Genomic DNA, 19,020 nt, shown 5'->3' on the forward strand with positions numbered 1-19,020 from the left:
ATGGTACAATGGACTCATCACCAACAGATAAGGTATATTGAGTGGAACTTCTAGGGGAAGGATTTTTTTTTTTTTTTTTATATTCAGTGATCAGTTTATTCTCTCCTGCCTGGGCATTTTATTTTGGATTCTATTCTTAAATATAGAATGTCACTTTTCTGTGTGCAACTACCTGATTCAAGACTTTGGCCTAATTAGTATTTGTACCGACCAAATGATATTAGTCCCCTATTGGCTTATATCCAAACCATCCAACTTCAGCCATACAAATGGTTGAGTACTCTATCTGAAGACCCCTGGAGCCGAAAAATAGCAAAGATTTTATTCATAGTCCCAGTGACTTACAGTGCCTTTGCAGAGCCTGCCTCTTCCTCCTTTTTCATGTTTTTTCCCCCACAAATTGCCTTCATAGTTAGTGTTTTCATTGGTAAGGAGGGGCAAGGAACTTGGGTTTATGCTTATAAGGGTAAAATACTATTTTATGCTATTATTAAATATCTAATATAAAAATGAGAAGCTGCTTGGGAGTTTGATGTGTAGGGTCTCTGGAAGTTTCTGGAATTTTTTAAAAGTTTTTATGTTTTTTGCTTATTTAAATAATCTCTACACCCCACATGGGGCTCAGACTCACAACCTTGGGATCAAGAATCACATGCTTTTCTGACTGAGCCAGCAAGGCACCCTAGTCTCTGGAATTTTTAAAGATCTCTGTTCTCACTAAACATTCTGCATCTTCCAAATAGAATCCTTTCCCTTTCATGTCAAACTTCCATTAATCCTTCAAGATCTAGCTCATTTATTGCCTACTCTCCAGCTTTCTTCTCATTCTGTCCAGAAAACTTAGTCTTCTATCCTCTCATGTCACTTTATTCAGGTTTATTACAACACTTTCCACTCTAAACTGCAATGAATTGTTTATATGTCAGTCTTTTCCCTACCCCTAGCAGCTCCTCTGGGCTGTCCTCTCCTTGAGATACAAAAAACTGTGTTCTATTCATTTTTTGAAGAACCATAGAGGGCCCTTAATGTCTTACTTCAAAGCATGAATAACTTGAGCACCATTAACTGAAAGAACGTCTGCTTCTGAACAATCTCATCTTACCCAGACACTGGATGGTCTATAGCTACCCAACATTTCCATTAACAGAATCATTCTGTAAATGTTTTGTTCCTGGAAAGCTTTCCATTCTATGCAAACATCTTGCACCTCAGTGAAGTAATACTAAATATTACTAAATAATTTATTTATCCATGAACAAATGAGATCTGGATTAGTTGGCAGAGGAGGATAGTAACCTGAAGATTTGGAACATAGGAAAGGTTTGATGGAGGAGGTCTGTACTGCCTTGTAGAGTTCAAGAGTGGGGCAAGAAAATAAGGGGAACCGGTTGTTGGAGTAGGGAAGAGATACAGCATTAAAGCCATGTTGCACCTTCAGAAGTGGGAATGGGAGCGTGAAAAGGAATGTGTGGGGGTGCCTGGGTGGTTGAGTTGGTTAAGTCTCCAGTTTCAGCTCAGGTCATGATCTCACAATTCGTAGGCTCAAGCCCTGCACTGGGCTCTACACTGACAGTGAGGAGCCTGCTTGGGAATCTCTCTGTCCCTCTCTTTCTGCTCCTCCCCTGCTCATTCTCTCTCTCTCTCTGTGTCTCTCAAATAAATAAATAAACTTAAAAAAAAGGTATTTGTGGAACTTGAATATATCCCTCACCTAAATTACATTTTGTCCAGGACCAGCCCTGGTTGGACTAAAACCTCTGCTGTATGTGGATGTTGCTCTGAGGCTGAAATAAACCAATCTCCCATGTCAGTGAACAGTGGGTGCTGACAGATCCGTGTATGTGAATTTCATTTTTCTTTTTTCCTGAATGGGTCAGATCTTCTTTGATAGATGTCAACCGTCTAGGCTCCACTACTATTGTGAACGCATGTCCTGTCATTTACAAGCAAACTCCACCAGAAAATGTGGGGAAAGCAGACAATACTCAGAGGTGTGTGTGTGCTTGTGGTGGTGTTGTTGTTATTGTTGTTGTTGTTGTTTTAACATGGCTTTGCCTATGGGGAGACTGAACTGGCAGCTTCTGCCAATGTGGCAATAAAATGCAGGAAACAAAGACCTTCAGCTCCACTCTTGACCAAGTTAGGAAAGGGAAGTCTTATTACCTCCTTGAATTCTCATGATTCAGTACAGTTATTTGCTGGGCTGACATCCTGTTGATGAGTTTTAAAGCTTAAAGGAAGAAAGAAGGAATTACTATTTTTCCTCAGCTCTACAATTTTAAAATCACTGGGTCACAGATGTTTAAAGCCGTGGTTCACGTTCTAAATGAAAAAGAAAGCAGCAAAAACATTGGTTTGGCTTCCTTCAAGCAGAATAGTCCAGAGATGTTAATTATGCAGAAACTTCTAAGATGCCAGACAACTGCCAATTAAAAGCCGATTCAGGAATGAGAAAGGGGTTTCTTTTGGGCTTTGAATTTCCCGAGTGCATGTTTTTAAAGGTAAGGTTGTGCACTCAGAAAAGAGAGTGAATTTGTTATCTGTGCATCTTTCTTGTATAAAACAGCCGGGAGAGTAGGCTGGTGTTTTATTTACTCTTGCTGCCTTCCCTTCACCAAACTACAGCCCATTCGATATATTGTCAGTGTTCTTCTCGTGAGAGATTAAGTGGGCTGGGAACTCTCCCACCTCCCCCCTGCCCACTTATTGATATTAATACTTAAAGCGATAGATGAATGCCAGAGGAGAAAGTAAAAACTGGGAAATGAAATCTAACAACACACTTTTTCTCTTGGCCTCCTACAACTGTTTCATATTTTTTGTAGCTGTTTTAAGTTACCTCAGTGTATCAAATCTAAAACAAATCCATATTATATTTAGGATAGATAGGTATGTAAAAAAACAAGCTTTTTGCATACAAAATACTATAGTATGTTTTATGCAACTACTGAATTTGACTCCTTGAATTTTTGTTGGCTACAGTGTTGTTACTGAAATTAGAACACTGGGATCACTATAGGCATCACATCAGCATAGGTCTGTCCCACGCTGACTTTGTCAGCATTATACACACAACCTGGTGATGAGACAAAGTAGAGTTTGTTACTTACCACAGTAAGGGAGCCACTGCCTCTCAAAGCTTTGGCAGTGTCCTGGAGAAGGAAAAGCAGGATCCGAATTTAGTGAGAGATACAGGTTTTTTTAGGGTGGGTCTTTCAAAGTAAGGAGGCTGATTAGGGTTGGGTAGGGATCACAAAACAGTAGTCTACGATTTGATGGAAAAAACAAGGTGAGGATTTTTGAACTCAGTGATTCATAGAACCGTAGGGGGTAAACTCACAGTTGGTATTTTCCATTGAAGAGTTAATGGGTCTTAGGTCTTTAAGGAAATTCCTATAATAACAGTCAAACTGTTGCCTGGAAAAAAGATTCATGCTAATGGAGACCGGGATGATATAAGGTCATTTTCCTATAGATAGTAAGGTGTGGTTTAGGTTTTCTGTATCCAGACTGACTGTTGGATCAATGGTTTCAGTTCTCTGGTCTCCTCAGATAACTTATTCTGGTAGCAGATGAACTGCAACATTTTATTTTTTTTTATTTGCATTTCCTTTCTTAGTAGCAATTTGACATAAGACTTTTACATTTCATTATTGATTTGCAGTAATTTATTAGTTTATGAACCTATACCTTGTGTTAGGGAAAATTAAAATAGGAAAAATTTCCAAACAAATGTGCACTAGCAGTCACCACTGGAACCCTGCAACAAATTCTGTAAACCAGAGAGGGCAGCAGAGGGAAGCCAAATTCTATGCGTGATTATTTAAACAGCAACCCGTTGTTTTGGACAATTCTTAGGAAGCAATTTAGGAAGATGAAATCATGAGTCCTGGGTACTTTCCAAGAGATGAAATCCTCCGAAGCAGGCAGGAAATTGCCATTGTTTAAAAGTTCCAGCTCTGTCTTCAGACCACTTGTCTCTTTCTCTTTAAGTTGGAAGCAGAGAAATTGTGCGGGATCATCATAAGCTCCATTTCAGATTCTTTCTTAACCCCGTTCCGACATAGGATATAAATTCCATTAGATGTCTGTGACTTCCATTTTCTCTCCTCAGCACACGTCAGTAGCCACAGTCTAGAGAAGGACAGGAGGGTGCTCTGGGGCAGTAAGGCATCCTTAGCCAAAGAGGCTGTCTAGGGGTGAAGCAGGGAGGAGGCTTTGAAACAAATGTGAACACTGTATTTACATTTAAATTAAAATGGAAACTTCTTATAGGTTATGTTTCTGAAAGGTGTGTGTCGTGCATCTGCTGAGGTCTATTGTTTATTCATGCTGTAAATCCTTTGAAATGTGTTAAAATGCTTCCCACTCATTATAAAGCTCCTGCCACCCCTGGATTATGACTTTGATGTCACCAATCCTGCTTCAAAGGCTTCTTTCTGGGCTATTAATCACAGTTTAGCCTCTGAAGATATCGCCAGAGAAAACATTTGGACATCTTTGTGCTAGACTTGCTAAAAACTTTGAAATCTTGAGTGTCTTGCCTGTGCACAAATTGCAGCATTTCCTTTCATTGACAACTTTTTATTTTGCTACAGAATCAGATGACATCCTAGGTAAAAAAGCAAACAGCTCTCTTCAAGAACTTAGTTTGGGAGGTTAGGGACAGGAGAGGAGAGGAGAGATTAAGGATGGGTGGGGAGAGGAGAAGAGCGTCTGAGCAGGCCACTCAGCTCCTTCAAAGGTAAAAAGCATTGGGAATCAGAATGGCCAAGAGATGGCGGTTCAGAGTGGGGGTTGTCTTATCATTTTTCTCATCGTTCAACTGTTTTTTTGACTGACCAGTGCTCACAGTTGCAAATTAGTAAGATCCCTTGGTGTTCTCTTGCCCTCTACTCTCTGCTTTGAGTCCTAGGTGAACTATGCACAGCAAATGGTAATAATAATATGACTGGTAATAATTAGTGCTGGCTGACATGAAGAGAGCACTTACCTTCACCAACCCTGCATTGACAGTGCTTGACATGAGTTACCCTCACTGAATGCCTGCAACAACTCTGAGAGCAAGGTAGTACTGTCTTCATGTTATAGATAAGGAAACTGAGGCTCTGAGATATTAATTAACTTGTTCAAGGTCACACCCCTGGCAAATGCAAAGACCCATCGGCCCCAGACTCAACGGCCCTTGCCCGTATTCTCTGTGTCCTCTGGTTCCCTGTGTGGAGTTTTCTCTGTGTGCTGAGAGATCCATACTGCCAGATCTGCTAATCAGTGTCTGTGTCTTAAACCTTCACAGTGGGGTTCTCTGTTGTCCAGTTTCTCTTTCAGGAAAGCTCCTAGCATCTGTTTTCTTGTATATCCATCTCCTTCAGGGACTAACAGTGCCCTAGTTCAAGACAGTTTTTTAATTGTGGTAAAAGAAACAACAAGAAACCTACCCTTCTAACACATTTTTAAGTGTATAGTACAATATTGTTCACTGTGTGCACACTGTTTTACACCAAGTCTCTAGACCTTTCTCATCTTGCATTACTAAAACTTTATACCCAGTGAGCAAAAGCTCCCCATTTCCCTGTCCCCTCAGCCCTTGCCAGCCAACATTCTACTCTCTGCTCTTATGAGCTTATCTATTTTAGATACATCATATAAGTGGGACCATGCCATATTTGTCTTTCTGTGGCTGCCTTATGTCCCTTAACATAATGTCCTCCAGATCCATCTGTGTTGTCTCAAATGGCAGGATGACCTTTTTTATAAGGCCAAGTAATATTTCCATTGTACGTATATACCACATTTTCTATATCCATTCATTCTTTGATGAACATTTAGTTTGTTTTCGCTACTTGGCTGTTGTCAGTGATGCAATGAACCTGGGAGGCAAATATCTCTTCACAGTTCTGTTTCCAATTGTTTTGGATAAATACCCAGAAGTGGGATTGTTGGATCACATGGTATTCTAATTTTTTATTTTTTCAAGAACTTTCATACTGTTTTCCATATTGGGTGCGCCATTTTACATTCCCACGGGCAGTGCACAAAGGTTCCAGTTTCTCCATGTCTTTGCCAACACTTGTTATTTTCTGTTGTTATTGTTGTATTTATAATCATTATCCTAACAGTGTAAAGTGATATATTGTTGTTGTTTTGATATGTGTTTCCCTGATTCTTAGTGATGGTGAGCATCTTTTTATATACCGGTTGGCCATTTTTATGTCATCTTTGGAGAAATGCCTATTTAAGTCCTTTGCCCATTTTAAAATCAGGTTATGTTATTTTAATTTTTGCTGTTGGGTTGTAGGAGTTCCTTATAGATCTTGGAAATTAGCCCCTTATAGATGGTTTGCAAATATCGTCTCCCATTGTGTAGGTTGCCATTCCCTGTGTTGATTGTTTCCTTTCCTGTGCAGATGGGATCTCACTTGTCTATTTTTGCTATTATTGCCTGTGCTTTTGATATCCTATCCAAGAAATCATTGCCAAGATCAATGTTATGAAACTTGGCCCCTATAATTTCTTCTAGGAGTTTTATAGTTTTAGGTTTTACATTAAGTCTTTAGTCCAATAGGAATTGAATTTTGTGTAAGTTAGGGATCTAGTTTCATTCTTTTCCATGAGGATATTGAGTTTTCCAAACATAGTTTGTTGAAGAGACTGCTTTTTCCCCATTGTATAATCTTGATACCCATCTTAAAGGTCATTTAACCATATATGCATATGTTTATTTCTGGGCTCTCTGTTCTGTTCCATTGGTCTATATGTTTGTCTTTATGCTGCTACCATACTATTTTGATTACTGTAGCTTTATAAGATATATTGAAATCAGGAAGTGTGAAGCTTTCAGCTCTTCTCTTCCTTCTCAAGATTGTTGGGAGCTTTGGGTCCTTTGTGGTTCCAGATGAATTTTAAGATTGTTTTTTATATTTGTATTTTTAAAAAATCCATTAGGATTTTGATGGGGATTGCATTGAATCTATAGATCTCTTTTGGTAGCAATGGACATTTTAACAATATTAGGTCTTTTAATTCGTGAACATAGTAAAGAGTAGCAGAATATGCCACCCTAAAATATACCACTTTGGCATAAAGATTATTTTGAGCTGAAAGCAATTGAGAAAAAGCAGATGTAAGAAAAGCTCTCTGCCCTCCCCCTATTTGCATAAGAGAAAATTTGTAGAAGTGTCCCCCCACCCCAACCCTTCTGTATCAGGAAGAACAAAAGTTACTCACCAGAGACAACTCTAGACCCTTATCAGCCCAGAGACAGCACCAGAGGAATCTATATAACAAAACTTCACTAACTAGCCCTTACGTTCCATTAACTTCTCCATATATTTACCCTTCCATAATTTACTGCCCCTAGAAACTCAAAGATCTTTTTTTGTTGTTGTTGTCTTGTCACTTATGTAGAAATTTCTTGTTCTTTTATTAAGATGCTGTGTGACCCAATTCTAGCCACCCCTTGAGTTACTCATTACTGGGTACTCCTGTGTGTGTGTGTGTGTGTGTGTGTGTGTGTGTGTGTGTGTGTGTGATGCATACAGTAATAAACTTCTGTTTGTTTTTTCTCCTGTTAAACTGTCTTCTGTCAGTCAAATTTTCAGGGCCCCAGGAAATGAACCTAAGATGAGTAGAGGAGAAAGATTCTTTTCTTCCCCCAGAACAAGACGTCTTTCCATTTACTTGTGTGTCTTCTTTAATTTCTTTCAAAAATGTTTTGTAGTTTTCAGCATATAAGTCTTTTGCCTCCTTGGTTAAGTTTATTTCTAGTATTTTATTCTTTTTGATGCTATTATAAGTGGGATTGCTTTTTACTTTCCTTTTCAAATTTTGATTGTTAGTTCATAGAAATGCAACTGATTTTTCTAGGCTGATTTTACATCTTATAACTTTACTGAATTCATTTATTCTAACAGGTTTTTTGATGGGATCTTTAGGGTTTTCTATACATAAAATCATGCCACCAAAGAACAGAGATCACTTTACTTCTTTCTTTACAATTTGGATGTTTTTTATTTCTTCTTCTTGCCTAATTGCTTGAGCTAGGGCTGCTAGTTGGTGGTGAGAGTGAGCATCCTTGCCTTGTTCCTGATCTTAGAGGAAAAACTTTTAATCTTTCACTGTTGAGTATGTTAGCTGTGGGCTTTTCATTTATGTCCTCTTTATGTTGTGGTAATTTTTTTCTTTTTCTAGCTTATTGAGTGAGTTGGAGAGGTTTTTTTTTGTTGTTGTTGTTGTTTGTTTATGAAACTAATATAAATTCAGTTTATATTATAAATTATAATTTATAAATTATTACAATTTGTTTATAATTTATGTCATTAAGGTTTCAAAATTCAAATTCTTCTAAATTGTTCATATTCAGAGAAGATCATTTGGAAAATTAATAAAAATACAAGGCCAAAAGGGAAAAATTACTCATAATACTATTCCTTAACTTTTCCTTCACTTTAACTTTTTTGTCTTTTTTGCTTAGGTAACTTGGCCCAGACAAGAGCCAGGATAACAGCAGCCTCAAGATCTTTGCCTCCTCATTTCAGTGCTGGAAGAGCCAAGGTGAGTAGCAGGTTTGTACCCAAAATAATGGGGACCATGGGGTGCTCCTGCCTTGGGGACAATCCTAGAATAGGCAACTTTAGTTTATCTGGCACACTGCTGGGGCAGTCTGGTCAAGAGATGGAAGGCCAGGAGATCAAGAATTAGGAAATTTGAAACAATATCATGACATCCTTACAATCTTGTGTCAGGGAAGAAAACTTTTCCTCTACCCTTTTAACTTCAGTTCTTGGGGGACTATGAATTAAACTCAACCTGAAAGATTAACAGGGGAAAAAGCAGACTTTAATCATGCACATACAGGAGCTCACTCAAAAAAGTGACTCAAAGGGGTAGTTAGAATTTGAGACTTATATCCGTCTTGATAGGGATTAAACAGGGGGAGAAGGGCACTTCTGGGAGAACAAATGACTTTTGAGAAAAGCAAGTGGTCCCTTAGGAGAATAGATGGGAGATATGATAGTTTTGCGAGTGTTTATTTAGGCAATTTCTTATCCCAGTGCTCATTTCTCCTCTCTGGTGATAGGAGTCAGTCTTCCATGGCAGGTTGTGAAACTGCCAGGGAGGAGCTTTATGACAGTTGGATTATTTTGAGAGGTCCTGTTTTTAGCCAGATGAGGGGAGTTCAGAATAAGCGTCTTCTTGCAATTGTTGATTCTCAAATGTCCTCAGTTCAAAATAATACCTATGCCACTAGGAGTATTCCGGACCCCTTCACGTGATTTCTCAGAAAGACCACTTAAAATACAGAATAGTGACACTTGGAAATGAAGTCTATCTAGAAAGAGATAAAGCCTTTTTCCTTGAGGCTATCACTAACCTACAAAGGAGGATAACTGGGACCAAATGGAGTCAGCAGGGAGGAAAGAAACCAAACCATTTTTTATCGCTCTGCTTTGCCCTCTGAAAAATGAGCAGTGTACTTGTCTGTGCAGAAGGGATGTTAGAAGGGTTAGTAAATATCCTTCTGTAAAATATTTTTAATTGTTCCATCCTGCCTACTAATGTTTAAGCAAGGATCTCAAGGATCGGATGGTTAATGTTCATTGTATATGCTAACTCCGAAAACCAATTATCTGAAAGGTGATAGAGTAATAAATAGATCACATCTCTGAATTTTCATATATTTTTATTTACATTGAATATTAAATTATTTAATAAAGAATAATAAATTCAGCCACACATAATCCTGTTGAGTATTATCTCAGAATTGATAGACACATACGTATCTTTACTTCTTTTGAGAATAGCTTACCTACACATAATAGGGACCCAGATCATTTTTATTAGCAATAATTTTTATACCCATATTGCTATTATAACCCCATGTATTACTCTACTTTTCAGTCTTGTGAGTTTGTGGCAAGGTATTAGTACTATTTAACTTGGTTTATATGGAACCCTAGAAAAGATTCACTTAGGAGTGTCGGTGGTTCTAAGATATTAGAATCTCTTGATATTATTACATGTAAAATTTTGTAAGTACAGTTGATTCTTATTTTTTTAATGTTTCTTTTTTTTAATGTTTATTTATTCTTGAGAGAGAGAGAGAGAGAGAGAGAGTGCACACACGCATGAGTGGGGGAGGGCAGAGAGAGAGGGAGACACAGAATCCGAAGTAGGCTCCAGGCTCTGAACTGTCAGCACAGAGTCTGACGTGGGGCTCGAACGCACAAACTGTGAGATCATGACCTGGGCTGAAGTCAGATGCTTAACTTACTGAGCCACCCAGGCACCCCAGTTGTTCCTTATTACTCATAAAAATTATGTTCTGTAAAGTTGCTGTGAGCATTGAATCAGCAAATACTGAGGCATTGCTCCTAGGGGAAATAACATGGTTAGGTTCCTGAAGCCTCTGGTCATAACATTGTTGTCAACCAATTAATACATAATCTTGTTTTATGTGTGTTTCTGTTTAAAGGCATGTTATTTAATATATATTCTTACAAATAATTACATACAGTATTTCTTTGTATAAAATCATATTTTAATTACAGTATTTGTGTTATTGAACTCAAGGCCAGCGGCACTATAACTCATGCCTGAATGAAGTTTATCCAACACACATATGTTCTCTACGAGGTACTTAATAACCTTCTTGCATTTAGGAACACCAGATAGCACTCCAGCACTATGCTTGGGGGCTATTTGAAACAGTGTAGTCACTAGCCAAAAGTACAAAAATGCAAAACACATGGCACTTAAATAAACTTGGAAAAGGACGCTTGCTTATAGCATGAAAGCTAAAACAGGGAGGCAGAGTGTCACCTTGTTCAACCTGAGCTGGAAACATGTACATTAGATGATCAAAGTTTTCACCACTCTGCATGTCTGCGGATGACTATGAAAGCATTGCAGGTACTTATTTGAGGGTTATAAACAAATTTTTAAAAGTAGGCACATACAGGGTCACCTAGGTGGCGCAGTCATTTAAGTAGCCGACTCTTGATCTTGGCTCAGGTCATGATCTCACCGTTTGTGGGTTCAAGCCCCACATCGGGTTCTGTGCTGTTGGTGTGGGGCCTGCTTGGGATCCTCTGTCTCCTTCTCTCTGCCCCTGCACCACTTTTGCATGTTCTCTCACCCACTCACTCACTCTCAAAATAAATAAACATAAAAAACAAAACCTTAAAGAAAAAAGCACATATAGAATCCACAAATAATGAGGATCAACTGTATTTGCGTGGTTTTTTTGGCTCCCACCAGATTCTAAAAGGGATCATGGCACAAAAAGATTAAGACTCCTGTATGATATTCTCTACCAGCCCATGTTTCCTTCCTTTCCTCAATTTGATTTTGTAGCTTTTGGGTTCTGCCAGGACCCCACTCCCCTGCCTCCCACACCCAGAATACCAGCACAGTGTTACCTCTCTCTCTCCGCTCTCTGATTTATCCAAGATAAAATAACAGAGGTGATCTAGGAGGCTGGCTCCAACACCATTCAGGGCCACCACATTAGGATGGTTCCAAAGCCAGTCTTGCTTTTCCGTTAGGGCTGTGGAGGCTTTGAGAGGAGTGATGTCATTGGGCTTTCTTCCTTAAGGGGTAGACAGATCATTTGATAGCAGTAAAAATTCTTGACAAAAGATGTTGTCCAGAAGATGGATGTAAGTACTTCTAAGGTTTCAGGATGCAAATAATGGGCACTTACTAAGACTGAGAAAAAAAATCAGTTTTTCATTTATTGCTGAAATCTAGATAGTTTATGAGACTTTTTTGGAATCTATGTCTTTATCCTAGAGTAAATTTAGTTGACAGATGAGGCAAGTCTTTTTAATAAAATAATGCTTTCAGACCAATTTTATAAATTCTATCAAATCATATAGAAAGACAGTTTATAATGTTTTAGAGGTAAAGTTTTAGAATCAGACAGAACCGGGTTCGGATGTAGACATGGCCAATTACTAGCTGCAGGGACTCTGGAAGATTTTCCTAAGATCTCTGAGCCTTAACCTCCTCATATGTACAATAGGAATAATCATAGTACTAACCTCATAGGGTCATTCTGAGACTTCAATGGCAATATAAGCAAAGTGGTTACTACTGTGATTTTACATTGAAACAATAGATGTTTTATTACACATGTTTGGTAACTATCTAAAACCCCATATGTGGAGTCCATACATGTACTGAAACTTGCTCATTTCCTGTGGACTTGGAGTATTACAATTTATAAAGCTGACTCAGGACTACCTTGAACGCTAACCAGTACCTCTCACAAGGAATTGGGCAGGATATTTGTCATGTGGGCAGAAAGCAGGATTGCTCAGCTCCAGTTGACTTATAGTGTTGTATAAATTGGCATTGGAAGAGAAAGGATACTGGGTTAGACAGACAATGGTTTGGTCCAGAATATTGGTTCTACCGATCATTTTGAAAATTGGTTTCATTGGAAGTATTTTCTCTGCCAATAAGTAAAAAGATCTTGCTGTATTTTATGGGTGCTAGAACCTGTCATCTACCATTAAAGAAAACCCTGCATCTTTGACATTCATCACAAAACTAAAACTAAATCAGTAATGATAATCATGGTAATAATGGAAGGGAAACTTATGTCACTTCTTGTATGTGTGCAAGGCAGTAACTCTTACTAACCAATTTTACTAATAGGGAAAACAGAAGCTTTCAGAATGTAAATAACTAAGCCTAAGTGCACACAGATAGTAAGTGGAGGAGCTAGAATCTGAACCAGGTATGTCCAGTTCCAAAACTCTGTTCTCTATTAGCATATATCCTATGGGTCTAGGAAAGCTCTTCTAGTGCCTTTTCCTCCTATCTAAGGTGAAAATTTATAAGATACTTTGGAGAAAACTGGTTCTTGTGAATTTCTCACCTTTGGGAAGAACTATTTGCTAGATGATATCCCTAATGAAATCTACTTTTCGAATTCTAAGAGATTTTTTTTAATTAAATGAGACTACTGTTAACTAAATTAGCTCAGGAAGACAAACTCTTAGGTCAGACAACAACCTTCACTTCTGTTTTGGTTTTGAATGGTGGGGGGGGGGGGGGTAGTTCCTTGGAGTTCATGGTAGACCTGGTGCAGACAAGAGCTTTGCACCTAGTCTCCTAGTTTGAAGGACCAAGAGACTCAACTTCTGGTATGTCCCTTGTCCAAAATTCCCTCTTTTAGATCCACTCCATGTTCAGAAGAACCTTGTGACAATGCAAGAGATCCTTGACCAACACAAGACCTTTCCAGATTCTTAAATTAGAAAGTACCTCAATGGCATGCTATTTATTCTTTAAACTATAGTGCTAAATGTGCAGGTGATAAACTGTGGACAGGCATTAGCACTTGCAGGCTGTATGTAATACCAAATAGGTTTTTACTTACTTCCCAAGAGTTACTGTGTATGTGAGTAGAAGGACAGAACTTAAGGTCATACTGGGTGGCTAGATAGGGGATCCCACCAGCTTTATAACTGTTGGAGTGCAAATCATTGCTTCATTCTGTATTTTTCTAGTTTACTGCAGAGGACAGGTACTAATCTTGAAAACAGTAGTTACTGTACCTTTTAAATTATGTCCCAGCAGAATGAATATCCATCAAGGGCTTTCTGATCACTAAACTGTTAAATCCTCAAATGCCAAGGCCCATTGTATATTCTGAGGGAAGGTAACAGGTAAATCCTACTAATAGAGAAATAGGGATGAGTTTTTAAGCTGCTCTTTGCCTGTGTCCTTGAGCCTGAAGGGCTGGCACTCACTGACTAGTTCGAATAAAAAGGGAAGGAAACGAAAGTGGAAAAGCAAGGTTCAAACTAATGTAGGGTTCCTCTGAATAAAAGGAAGTGGTGGAGAAATTCCCAGGTTTAGAGTATGTGTGTATACATGTGTATGAAGATCAGGTTGGGGAGAAAGATAATAAGGAGAAAAAAAGTTCAAGAAAACTTAGAATTTACAATTTGATGAAAGGCAGACCCTGGCCAAGATCCTCTTTCCTTCAGTCCTGATTGGCTTGCCCTAAACCTCACCAGCTCTGAGCTCCATTCTCCAAATGGGGGTCTGATGGGGGAAGAGAACCTTCAGTGGGTCCTGGCAGGTGCCCACAGAGAAAGTGCGATATAGTCTCAGCAGGTGGGAGCAGGTGTGTTTGTGTTTGTTTTTCCTTTTTCTATATTAGAACAGCCTTCCTTCTCAACACTGTGCTTCCATTTCCTCCTTTCTCATTAAAAAAGTAAAAAAGTCAAACCTACAGGCTGTTGTACCATTGCTTCTTCAGCTGCATACAAATGAACTGATGGCCTTGGGAATGCCTCCAATATGCAGCCTAGAAAAAGGAAGCTGCACTGCCCCCTGACATCACTTCATGCAGAGATCTCCCCATTTTCCTGCTCACTATTTAGGTTGCTTTTCTAGTCATTGAAAACTTAACTCCCCATTACTTCCCTTTCTTAAATAAACCTGTTTTCTTTATCTAAGCCAATTGAAGTGTTTCCTTCCATTTTGGACAGTCTCCTAAATACCCGTTGTGGTAGGCCTCATTTTTTGGCCCCATCCCCATGCCTTCGGCCCTTCTAGCGCCCACTTTTCACTTTTGTTGAACGAGGCCGCAGACATCCTCACCCCATGGGGAGGTGGCCGCCTGGACAGCAGTCCACCAAGCAGAACATACTTGCTGACAGCAGCATCTTCCAGTTCAGACATTCCTGCTTCATACCCTTGCCACCTGTTCAGAGCAGATGGGAGGCTGCCATGGCAGAGGCTGGTGCTCAAACGGCACCCATGCACTCTGCAAACCAAATAGCTTTGTATGTGTAGGAGCAGGGTTTTTATTGTTGAGGCATGGTAACAAAACATGGGCTGTCTCTTCCAATTGGTGTCATTCATAAATTCCTTCTAGTCAGTCTAGGTAGTTAGAATAGATGATTGGGAACAGGTGTATCCCAAGCTCCAGTCTGCAGGGTGGGAGGTGGGAGGGGTGGCAGAGGCAGGGTTTGATGGCAGGAAGGTGACTGGAGCTCATCGAATTCCCTGTGGTTCAAACCGGGCTTTGGGCCCATGTCTTTGTAATCACCCAGCCTCATGGGTCATTGCCCAGTTTTCTCTTAAGGAATAGTTTGGTCTCATGTGACATTATTGGAGAATTTAACAGGGGCGCGTTAGAACATCAAGAAATAAAGAAATAACAGTGAGTGGTGTTTATACTGAGACCGTATGATACTTTGCAGAGTGTGGTCCTTCCCAAGTGAGTAGAACAGTGCAAATTCTGTTTTTCTTTTATAAGTCTTAACTCTTCTCCCCATAGTATGCACTGTTGGGTTCTACACTTCAAGGTCCCTCAGGTATTTAACCAAAAAGCCTTTTACATTTTGGAAAATCTGGAAAATGTCTATATCCTCAAACCACTTCCCTCTGCCTCTGCTCCAGGTGGACACTCTGGAGGTGATACGGCATCCAGAAGAAACCACCAACATGAAGAGGCAGACCATGGCTTCTTATTTCCGGGTATGGAGTCTTTTTGGGCTCTGCTCTGCCTATTTCCAGAAAGGACTTACTAACCCTTCCCATAAAAGGCCCAGATATTATAGGATCATTGAAATAAGAACAAAGCATAAGAGTCAGTTAAGAAAGGTGGGAGTGTGAGGAGAGAAAAATGTAGTGGGGAGCCTACCTCCAAGTATAAGGTTCTCTGATTCCAGAAAGATCAGATGAAATCCCACGTGTCTACCGGCGGGGGGCAGCACTCTTTGTCCCTAGCACATAACCCTGTCCATTGAATGTATTGATTCTGTTGGCATTTGAGCTGTTTCTTGGCCTTAAAGTTACTGGAACCGGCCACTTTTCCAGCATATTTACTGAAAAATAAAGTAGTTAATAATATTACAGAAGGTGGCTTATTAAGTTCAGATCCTGAGGGAATCTGTCTTAGTTTTGACTTTATTTTCCTAGATCGAATTGATCTATTGCAAAGCCCAATTATTTCCCATCTCTGCTGCCCCAATTCTTGATATTTCATTTAGTAAAATGACTCCTTTGAGTAAAAATGTTGTGCCTAGAAGGGCTCTATTAAATGCACATTATGTAGGTAAGATAAAATGCAGAACTTTGTACCAATTTGCACATATTTGTTTATCTTCAAATTATAAAGCACTGGGGTTAGAAGCCCCTTAGAGATCATGTACCACCACTGGGAGCTAAGGTCTAGGCAGCTTTGTGGTAGAGATGTGATGAGTAATTCCAAAGATGGAATTACTGGTCTCAGGTTGTAAGGTGGGGTAGCAATAAGAAGGGGATCCCCAAGGATGAGAAGTCAAGTGGTCATGAGCTGGAGTTGCCAAGGCAGGCTGAAGGATGGGACCTTGGAGCCAGTACCATGGATGGAAAGCTGCATGGAAAGCTAGTAAGTTTAAGAAGGATCCAGAGCCAAGAAGTCTGACCTAGCCAGTTGTACTTCAGAAGTAGACTAAAATTGGGCTCAGAGACCTTTGAGTCCAGCAGTCAGTCCCTCCATGCAGCAGTTCCTGCTACAACTTCTCTAGCAGGTGGACATTCAGCTCCTGCCTCATCACTCTCATGGTTGGACATTTCTAACTGCCACCTATTTCTTATCTTGAGACCTATCCTGATCCTGTCTCCTTTGGTGGCTGTATCCTCCTAGTGTCTTGGGTGTATGTGTGTGTGTGTGTGTGTGTGTGTGTGTGTGTGTGTGTGTGTGTGTATCATGGGTTTTGAAGGCTCTGAACAACCCTGTGAAATCATCAAGATCTTAGAGTACCTGTCTTAAGAAAAGCCACCTCTGTCTTACAGGTTTTCAGAAATATACCCATGACAACCAGTTTGGTGTCCTCAAAATACTGGGCCTCAAATGTTAATTTTGAGAAACAGAATACTTTGGCAAGTAGGTAACACCATTGTGGATCAGTAGGAGGTGTGATTATGGAATAATGGGACTGATCTCCTGTTTGGCCTGTAATTGCCCCTGAAGGTATATCCAAAAGAGAAGCTCCAAAAGTAGATGCCCCTGAGGATTAGCTGAGGCCATCCCCACACAAGCAGTGCTTGGCTTTTCCATGTGCCCCCTTTCTGTGAGAGCCCCCTGCCAGCCACTCGATGTGTATTAGTTGAGCTTCAAAATAATCTTTTCTCCAGTTTTCTTTGCCCTCCTTCTCTCATTTTCTTGTCTTTCTTCTGCTTCATTACCAGTGGTATCAGTAGGATTTGCTTAGACTTTCTGGTGGTTCTTAGGTTGAAGCAACTGACCCCTTTCCTAAAAGCTAGACATTTTAAATTACAGGTACAGTTTGGGGAGCATTGCCTTGGAATACCAAAGACTCTCGTTCTGGCGATGGAGTTAGAATAGCCCAAGCATGATTTTAGCTATGTCTCTGCCACATAGGGATATTGCTTGCACTAGGTGATGTTTAAAGAATGCTTTTGAGTCCACAGACAGCTAGAAGTACTCATCAGAACCTATATTATCACCCCCTATTGCTGGTGTCTTTTTCGGCCTCAAAAAGGTGTGTGAGTTGTTTGCAAGCCCATAAACGGCTCTAGAGGCCCCTGGTAGGCCTACGTTGTAATTATCCTTTATGTTTGTGGTAACCTTATTTCATGTGTATTTTTTCCCCTGGTAGTATTCTCTGATGGATCTGCTCTCTAAAATGGTGGTCGGACAGCCCCACTTTGTGCGCTGCATTAAACCCAATGATGACCGAGAGGCCCTGAAGTTCTCCCGAGAGAGTGTGCTGGCCCAGCTCCGCTCCACAGGGATCCTGGAGACAGTCAGCATCCGCAGGCAGGGGTATTCCCACCGCATCCTCTTTGAAGAGTTTGTGAAAAGGTCAGGCCAGCATCTCGGGATATACATTATGTTAAACATGGCCGTGCTGTGGCTATCCTTGTCCCCTGGGATTGCTGCTTCTGCCTGTTTGCCTCCTAACTTATAATTGGCTAGTTACCAGCTGCCATTTACTTGTTTAACTGTTGCATTTTTATTGTGCTTCAACTGAATTGCAGTGGTCTGGAGGACAGAGTAAGCACCCTCTGATCACTTAAAAAAAATTAAAATGTCCATAGATATTTGTATGTTACATATATCCTTAGATTTTAAAACCTCCAGATACTGAATTGGTAGGATACAAGTATTCCTCCACAAGTGGGTCAAGATCCTAGTAGATGTGAATACACCCAGGCACCCAATCCTCTCGCATGCTAAAACAATGGCCTCATATAATAGGATAACTAACATTTACATAGCACTTAGAATGTCCTAGATATATAATCTCATTTGTTCCGTAGAACAACCCTGTAAGCTATGCTGTTATTATTCCCATATTATGGATGAGGAAATTGAGGCACAGAAATGTAAGTGACTTTCCCAAGGTTCCATGAGTAAATAGAACAGAAATCTGTAGAACAGAAATTTGAACCCATGCAGTCTTTAGCGTCCACACGTTTAAACTCCTCAGTCCACTGGATTCAGGCAGTGTGTATTGAAATAAATTGCTTCGGAGCTTTTTAGACCCAGAAATTGACTTTACTTAGGAGTGAAAAACCTCTTCTTTTCTTTTTTTAATGCTTATTTATTTTTGAGAGAGAGAGAGCGCGCGCACACACACACACACAGGAGCGTGCGCAAGTGAGTGTGGGGGAGGGGCAGAGACAGAGGGAGGCACAGAATCTGAAACAGGCTCCAGGCACCAAGCTGTCAGAAGCTAACGTGGGGCTCGAACCCATGAGCAGTGAGATCATGACCTGAGCTGAAGTCAGACGCTTAACTGACTGAGCCTCCCAAGGTGCCCCAAACCTCTTCTTTTCTATACAACGGCCATGGGGATGCATTGTGTTTTATGGGATTATGGGTAGAATTTTTACAAAACTTTCTGTGAGGAAATAGAGGGCAACAATAACAAAAAGCCACCTGTGAGGTGCACTGCTAGCTGAGGACACCCAGAGAGGAAAGTTAAAACCCATTATAAAATCTGCACCCTGTCAGTCATCTGTAGTTTCTTTTTTCCTCCT

At 40.1% G+C, this 19,020-nt stretch overlaps 1 protein-coding gene across 14 annotated transcripts in view; it reads left to right on the plus strand.

The window, feature by feature from the left end:
- Positions 1–19,020, plus strand: part of MYO3B (myosin IIIB) — a 471,131-nt gene that overhangs the window by 296,421 nt on the left and 155,690 nt on the right. For all 14 annotated transcript variants that reach the window (XR_008295422.1, XM_053215252.1, XM_053215254.1 and 11 more), the window contains 3 exons: positions 8,474–8,553; positions 15,427–15,504; positions 17,634–17,839. Coding sequence is in view for 13 of the 14 variants with exons in the window: in XM_053215252.1 (XP_053071227.1) it covers positions 8,474–8,553; positions 15,427–15,504; positions 17,634–17,839 (364 nt within the window). In the remaining variant the exon portion in view is untranslated. The remainder of the gene's footprint in view (positions 1–8,473; positions 8,554–15,426; positions 15,505–17,633; positions 17,840–19,020) is intronic.

The sequence above is a fragment of the Acinonyx jubatus genome, chromosome C1 (assembly GCF_027475565.1).
Source record: "Acinonyx jubatus isolate Ajub_Pintada_27869175 chromosome C1, VMU_Ajub_asm_v1.0, whole genome shotgun sequence".
In the NCBI taxonomy this organism is placed as follows: domain Eukaryota; kingdom Metazoa; phylum Chordata; class Mammalia; order Carnivora; family Felidae; genus Acinonyx; species Acinonyx jubatus.